The sequence below is a fragment of the Sinocyclocheilus grahami genome, unplaced genomic scaffold, assembly GCF_001515645.1.
Source record: "Sinocyclocheilus grahami isolate Dianchi unplaced genomic scaffold, SAMN03320097.WGS_v1.1 scaffold587.1, whole genome shotgun sequence".
NCBI lineage: Eukaryota > Metazoa > Chordata > Actinopteri > Cypriniformes > Cyprinidae > Sinocyclocheilus > Sinocyclocheilus grahami.
In genome coordinates this window covers 1,082,193-1,090,920 of record NW_015505766.1, presented here as the reverse complement: position 1 = coordinate 1,090,920, position 8,728 = coordinate 1,082,193, and the positions used below count along the sequence as shown (strand labels likewise).

The following is an 8,728-nucleotide window of genomic DNA, read 5'->3' as shown; positions in this document are numbered from 1 at the left end:
TGTGTGTGTGTGTGTGTGTGTGTGTGTATGTGTGTGTGTGTGCAGCAAACAGACTCATGGGAAACTCTACAGCTCATGTATGATCCTGTAAACTCCTGACATGCGACTAAATCAAACTGGTGTGTCTGTTCATCATACTCACAGACTTCAATATTAACGCTGTGTTGTCCAGGTAATCCTGACACTGGGCCTGTAGAAATGATATCTGCTGCTGCACAGGCATCATGTTGGGGCTGATGGGGAAAAAAACGATTATATCAATCCTGCCACCTTCTTCACTACTTATTTGCATGCAATGATCAGTATCTACAGGCATTACAGACATGCAGAAATGGGGTTTTCACTGCTGGCTCTTCAATATTTCCCTGACAGCTCTCCATTATGTGTCATAACTGTTATCAGAAGCTCATCTGAACGTTGACTGATTTATTGTGCTTTATGACCAGCTTGTTCCTCGCTGATTTACGGCGCTGCATTCCTCTACCATCCTGCGAAATCTCTCAGTCGAACCCGACACAAAGACGCCCAACCAGCTGGTGCAGAGCTCCCGCGCCAAAAACACTGCAATAAATCTCCTGAAAATGGCTGTTTTTGGTTCCTGACTAATATTTGTCATATTATATTATATTACATGTTATATATTTCCAGCTGAAACTGATGGTTTACAAACTTATCATTGGTTATTGATCACTTATCTAATTAATAAACTGTATAAAGACAGTTTAACAGTGTGTAGTAGAAGAAGTCTCTTCTCTACATATGGAAATAAAATATATAAATATTAAATACTTTTGTTTTTAATATCATTTTATTTTTTATTTATATAAACTTTATTTATATAAATGTATTTGATGCATTCTTTTATTTATGCATTCTTTTTATTGCTATTTATTTTTGTCTTTTTCGTTTATTATTAATTAATTAATTATTTTTATATATTTATAAAAAATATTACTTTTAATGTTTTTATATATATATATATATATATATATATATATATATTAATTGCATTTATATGCATTTTATTTGGTGCATTATTTTACAATAACATCTTGACCAGGCATTCTGAGTTCTTCTAAAACAAGTGATAAAAAGTTGAAAAACAAATAAAAAGCAGCCAGTTTTAACTCTCCGAGATGAGCAAACGTGTCTGATTTGAATGGAGGATATGCATATGAAAGCACAACAGAGTCGTTATTCATGTTTATGACCAGTAGCTGCCAAATGACTCATGAACTTGTGCGGAGCGCTTGGATACAGCAGGCAGCGCCTTTTCCACAGGATCCTGTAATTACTGAGTATGCAGATCTACAGGACGCTCTGCACGTCTGAAAGTGCAATGTAAACTCATGCAGAAACGGAAACAAAGGAGCTGACAGTATCAGCAGGGGTTGTGTTACCGAACGACCAGCAGAGGCCTACATTTACACAACTACACCTCAGCCTGACCTAAAGACATCCAGCTTTATATACTCCAGAGAGAGATATGAGAGCCTTTGATGTGCCTGTTATAAACCTTTGAAACGGTTTCGTATTATGATACAGTTTCACCTCGATTGCACTAAGCACTTCATGTATTTATTTAGTTTTTCCTCAGAATTTAAAATTCTTCTTTTAACTTATTTGTTTGAAACAATTTTATATTTTGTATTTATATTTATAACTTGCTTTAACTTTTGCAAACAAAAACTAATCATAGAAAAAAAACTTTGCATTGGTGTACGTTACATTTGCATATTAGTGCTTGAATCCTGTCAAATAAACTTCTTTTAAATACTTTTGTAAAACACGTTTTGAATAACTAAATTAATATATTTTTTTATATGTTTCACGTTATGCCTTACATTTATTTTTGTATTTTTACCCTTTTAGATTTTCTGTAAACTGTTGCAAACAAACACAAATCATAAATAAATGTTATATTTGCATACTAGTGCCTTTTTATTTTTTAATTGTTAAATTAATATTTGTATTAATATTTTAAATTAATATATCTTATTTTGAATTAGATTTATTTTGCGTTTATAAGCTTTTAATTTCCCTGTATAAAATTAGCTGGAACTTTTGCAAAACAAAAACAGAGAAAAAAATATATTAAATTAGTGTCCATGTTATATTTGCATATTAGTTCTTATTTATTTTCAAATAATATTTTTAATTATATAGCATTTTGTATTATTTTATTTCGTATTTTTAAGCTTTTAACTTTTCTGTATAAATTATGCTGAAACTTTTGCAAACAAAAACAAACGATAAAAAAATACATAAATTAATAACTAATTTTAACTAATAGCCTATACAAGTATGTATTATGTAACATTTCGCATTATGTGTATCTTTTGTATTTTTAAGCTTTTATTTTTTTGTATAACTTGCTGAAACTTTTGCAAACAAAAACAAACGATAAAAAAATACATGTACATAGTGTTTTTTTAATTACTAACTAAATTAATAACTAATTTTTTTTAAATGACTTTAAGCTAGCATATATAAATATGTATTATGTAACATTTCGCACTATGTGTATGTTTTGTATTTTATTTTTTTATTGTTTTGTATAACTTGCTGAAACTTTTGCAAGCAGAAATCATTAAAAAAATACCTTACATATTATATTTGCATACTACGCATATTAATGCAAATCAAAAAAGAAAGAAAGAAAAAGTGGCAAGTAACAGGTGTTCACTCACACTTGGCCGCCGCTCATCGAGCCTCTGGAGAAACTGTGGCTGAATCCCTCCGCATGCTCCTGGGTGAAACCATTATTCCCCCGCTGCACCACCACCTCGCTCCGCGCGTACGGATACGCGGCGGCCGCGTTCAGCTCGCTACGCGATCCCGTGCGGCGTCCCATCATGCTGAGGCTGCGTTGCGAGCCGTGCATGCTCATGACTGCACCCGGGGTGACCTCTAAAAATGGTGGAGTTTAAACGCGAACCTGAGCTCAGATCCGCAGGTCCAGATCAACCCAGCCGTCTAGACTCTCCGCGACGCTCCGCTCGGAAGAGCCGCAGTTTAGGATCCGAAGTCACACCCACTGACCTCCATCTGAACACACCCGCCTTCACATGCCTGGAGGCGTTCCTGATCGAGCACTGTGACATGCACTAAACTATTTTAGACAACATTGTTGCTAATTATCATCATGCATGCGGATTTATGACCTCAGATGCGTTTATAACCCATAAACGCATTTGCAGATCCTTGTAAGCGAACTGCAATAAAAAAAAGTGCTAAATTAGACTTTAAACTTAGTGTTTAATCTGTGATCAAATTCAAAATGTGCAATGCAAATGAAGCGCAATGTAAACTTTTCACAACATGTACTTTGGCAACACTGAATATGTAAGCAAGTCTGATGCATTTAATAAATCTCTTGAATACTGAAAACACTGTTAGAAAAATATATTTTAATTATTTTAAAACGAACTGTTTTTAACATTTCAGGAATATGCATGAAACTATTTGAAACAACATAGCTGTTCATTATCATGCATGCAGATTTATGACCTCAAACCATATAAAGAATGTTTTGCAGATCCTTTTAAGTGAACTGCGATAAAAAAATAAAAAAGTAATCATTTAATGCTTTTTTGTAAAAGTTTAATCTGTAACTAGATTGAAAAGTTTGTGGACAAACTTTAAGTTGGCTTGAAAAAGCCTAGCCAGAAAAAGCTTTAAAAGCTTGCAGTCTGAAAGTTTTCAGTTTGAAGTAGTTTGAAAGTTAAAATAGTTTTAAAGATTAAAGTTTGAATGTTTTCAAGGCAATACAGTCTATCAGAAAAACAGTTAGCAGGTATAAAACACTGCTAGTGTACCTGGGGTGGTTTCTAGGCTGTTTCTCGCATGACTAGCATGTTGCTAACATGTTTTTATAATGGTTAACATGTTGCTAGCATGATTAGCATGTTGTTAGTATGATTAGCATTTTACCAGCATGTTTTCTAACATGGTTAGCATGTTGCTAGCATGATTAGCATGTTGTTAGTATGATTAGCATTTTACCAGCATGTTTTCTAACATGGTTAGCATGTTGCTAGCATGATTAGCATGTTGTTAGTATGATTAGCATTTTACCAGCATGTTTTCTAACATGGTTAGCATGTTGCTAGCATGATTAGCATGTTGTTAGTATGATTAGCATTTTACCAGCATGTTTTCTAACATGGTTAGCATGTTGCTAGCATGATTAGCATGTTGTTAGTATGATTAGCATTTTACCAGCATGTTTTCTAACATGGTTAGCATGTTGCTAGCATGATTAGCAAGTTACTGGCTAGTTTCTAACATGATTAGCATGTTACTAGCATGTTTGTTAGCATAATTAGCTAATAACTAACATGTTGTTACCATGATTCTAGCATTATTAGCATTTTAATAGCATGGTGTTAACATTTTGTTAACATGATTAGCAATTTACTAGCATGTTTCTAACATAATTAACATGTTACTAACATGTTGTTAGCATGATTAGCCTGTTACTAGCATGGTGTTAATATTTTGTTAACAAGATTAGTAAGTTGCTAGCATGATTAGCATATTGCTAGCTTGGAGTTAGCATGATTAGCAAGTTACTAGCATTTTTCTAACATGATTAGCATGTTACTATCACGTTGTTAACATGATTGGCATGTTACTAGCATGGTGTTAGCAGGATTAGCAAGTTACTAGCATGGTGTTAACATGATTGGCATGTTACTAGCATGTGTTAGCAGGATTAGCAAATTACTAGTATGTTGTTAACATGATTAGCAAGTTACTAGCATTTTCCTAACATGATTAGCATGTTATTAGCATGTTGTTAACATGATTAGCAAGTTACTAGCATGATGCTAACATGATTCTAGCATGATTAGTATGTTGCTTGCATGTTTTTAGCATGGTGTTAACATTTTGTTAGCATGATTAATAAGTTATTATCATGTTGTTAGCATGATTGTAGTATGATTCGCATGTTACTGGCATGATTTTACCATTATTGGCATGTTACTAGCACGATGCTAGCATGTTTTCTAGCAAGTTGCTAGCATGTTACTACCAAAGTGTTAACATTTTGTTAGCAAGTTACTAAAATTTTTCTAGCATGATTAGCATGTTACTAGCATGTTGTTAGCATGTTTCTAGCATGATTAACAAGTTACTACCATTTTACTCCACCTGCTTCTGTTCTTCCTGATTATGTTCCCTGTTTATAAGTCCTGTGTTCTCCCAGGTCCTTTGCCCGCTATTGATTTGGATTTGTGTTGCTGTAAGTTGGATGTACTCCTGGATTTATTATTAAATACCCTGTTTACTCTGTTCTTTCGTCACGCTCTTCATTCCAAGCCAGCAGCAAACCGTGACAGATATATTTCTATTTATTTTAAAAGCATCTACCTTAAATATTTCAACAGTGCATAAAACTATTTTTAAAAACATAGCTGCATGCGGATTTATGAGCTCAGATGAATATACTGAATGTTTGTTTGCCTCTTTTAGAGTTTCATCCGTAACTAAAATTAAAAATGGTCAAAAAGTGAAATGCAAACTTTTCACAACTGCTTGAATATTTCGTATTGAATATTTAAGCAAGTCATTCAAATTAAAGTCCAATGCATTTAATAAATCTCATGAATACTAAAAACACTGCTGTTTTTGCTTCCAATAGTTTATATAATATTATAGAATATATATTTCCATCTGAAACTGATGGTTTATAAACGGATCATTAATTATTGATCATTTTCAATTAATAGCAACTGCTTTTAACTTTTTAATATGCATAAACCTATTTTAAACATACTTGTTACTGATAATCATGCAAATGTATGATGAAATAAGAGTGAAATATTTTTTATTTTTAGAGTTTCATCTGTAATTAAATTCAACTTAATCAAAAAAAGTGCAATAAAAATATTTAAGCAAGCCATTAAAGCTGATTTTGGTACTTTTTGACTAATATCCATCATGTTATATTACATTACGTGATTGATATTTCCTCTGAAACTTGAAAAATGATTAGTTACAGATCACGTAAAATCTCATTAAAATGTAATTTCCACCACAAAATAAACGATGACTGGCGATATGGTGGAGATGTTGGACATAGTTAGTCAAATAAAATAATCTAGTGTGCTTAAAGTATGATTTTATATTAGTGCACATGACCGAAAGTGCCTGAAGTTGAAGAAACACCCAATTTGACAATTGCTTTTACCAACCTAATAATGCAGCTTGAATCTTGGGAATGACGGACAATGGAGTGACAGAGAGAGGCGAGTTTAACCAGAGTATCAGGTGAAGCGTAACATAATCAGTTTAGGCTTTTGGGAGCAAAACACAAACAGTCTCTCTCTCGCTCGCTCCTTCCCAGAATAATAGAGAGCGTTTCTAATCAGGAGGGTCTTTCTGACTCACTTCCTGCTGAAAAAAGCACAACTGCATCCTGAGTTTCCTCCAGTCACACATTCATGCATGCTGACCTCAACACAAGAGGATTTCCCTCAGACGGACAATAATGCACAACGTCTGTGCATCTCGTAATATGTAATGGGTGTTTGCACAGAAACTTCTCTTGGGTTTCCAGGCATGTCACTTCCTGTCTGCATGTTAGTATGGATGCCACTAGTAGTAGTACTTAGCAATTAGCAAACAACTCTAATTACTTTTGGATCTAAGAAAAGAGCTTTTGCGGAACTATAACTCATTTGTTTTCCAGTCGGTGACGGTGGTTATTTTCCAAGCTGCTCATTTGTTTGGAGTGAGGTCGTGAGGGCGTGTCACTGAAGCTGTTGAACAAACCAGTTTCGATTGTGTTTATTTGAATATTTGATCAGTCATTGTGCTGCATGTCTACACCAATCCAGACAGATTTAAGAGATTTGAACACATGCATGCAAACATGTAACATTACACATATGTTATGTTAAGCAGCGCACATTTTTGTGCATTGCGATCATAGGCTCAGGCTTATTAGCGTTTTAGTATTTTATGTAGATCGACTTATTTGAGCCCTACTGGTAGATGCTGGAACTACACGCTTATGATAGCAAAAGGCCTGTTTCTCCATTGACACACATTCAAAAGTAGGTGTGTATTGTTCGTTAGACGTATCATTTTATTGTTGATGTTTTATCATTGACAGATTATTTTAACTGAGACAGATTGCACATATATGTTCCCCCGTCTGCTGCCTATGAGCGATGTGTCACCAGTTTATTTTAGGGATGCACCGATATGAAAATTTTGTCCGATACCGATAACCGATTATTCTTTATTTTTGAAAGCCGATAACCGATATGTTGGCCGATAAATCTATATCCAAATTGTTATATACTTTTTGAGAGCCTGATTACAAAAAAGGTCTCATCATTAAAAGCCACATCCCAAACACTTCAACATAAGCAGCCTAGTTTGAACGGTGTACGTTTTAAAAATATTTTTACTCTCCCATTACCAAATTTAGTCATAAAAAAGTCTTACAAATAAATAAAATAATGCAAACAAGTCACTGGACATCATTACACGTGTAAAGAATCAAAATGAATGCGCCACAGATCAATAAAACAGAATAGCCTCTGCACGGACAATAATTAAATGATTTTAATTACTAAACCATATTGTTGATGAAAATAATAAGAGAAAAATACAAGTGGTTGTTGTTATTAATAATGTATCAATGATTTTGAAAAAGTAACAAATTAATACCACTGTTTTAAATAGCAGCCGTTGAGCTGCACGTGCTGAAGCTGAAGAGCTGAATGAACACGGTAAACTGAAGCGTTTTGCTGGCAGCTTATTTAACTCAAGGAAATGCATCCTGAGATTAATATTAATACAACATAAACATAATATTACAACTTATATATGTACAAAATGACGCAGTTATTGCGTGCTATAGTCAGAATGTGTGATCCTGTTGTGGATGCGCTCTTCCCATAACAACGCGCTGAAACACGGCAACTAAACCCAAAGAATGCACAACGTTTTATTATAATAATGTTCTCATTAGAATGTTATATACACAACATTCCCAATCATAGTTATTAATGTTGTGCACTGCTGTTTGAGCTGCGTGTGCTGAGCTAAAGACGATCACCGGTAAACTGAAGCGCTCTTTTAACTTAACCAAACGCATTCTATATGAGATAAATCATATATACATCAAATAAACAATATTACAACGTACAATTGCACAAAAGGCTGCAAACGAACAGCGCGCATCTGAAGTGTCTCTGAAGGAAATAATGCATTATTTATCGGCTTTAAGATATCGGCCAAATTTTCTTATCAGGCCGATACCGATAACAGAAAAAATGAGCATTTATCGGCCGATACCGATATGGTGGCCGATATATCGTGCATCCCTAGTTTATTTATTTATTCATTTTTTAAAACATTTTTAGCAAAAAAAAAAAGTTTTGATATACTACTAGTTTAAAATTTGTATTTTTATATTTTCTGTTTTTTTGCTATAGTTTTAGTAATTTTGTTGTGTTTTATCTTTTTTTTTTTTTTCAACATGATTATTTTTCTTTTTTCTTTTTTTTTTGCATAGGCTCTTCTATTGTAAGTTACTTTGGATAGAAGTGTCGGCTAAACATATAATTTAAATGTTTTAAATAAGTCTATATCATTAATTTTTATTTATTACTTTTGATTTATTTCGTTTTAAGTAACTTAAATAATTCCATTAAATTATACACACACACACACGCACACTCACTCACACACACACACACACACACAC

At 33.5% G+C, this 8,728-nt stretch overlaps 1 protein-coding gene across 1 annotated transcript in view; it reads right to left on the bottom strand.

Moving 5' to 3' along the window:
• The window catches only part of LOC107557021 (desmoplakin-like), a 31,783-nt gene extending 28,767 nt beyond the window's left edge, over positions 1–3,016 (bottom strand). Inside the window, exons 1-2 of the mRNA XM_016240315.1 lie at positions 2,691–3,016; positions 143–233 (exon numbers count right to left, since the gene is read on the bottom strand). Of these exons, the coding sequence (XP_016095801.1) occupies positions 143–233; positions 2,691–2,890 (291 nt within the window). The 5' untranslated portion in view covers positions 2,891–3,016. The remainder of the gene's footprint in view (positions 1–142; positions 234–2,690) is intronic.
• Between the last annotated feature and the right edge of the window lie 5,712 nt (positions 3,017–8,728).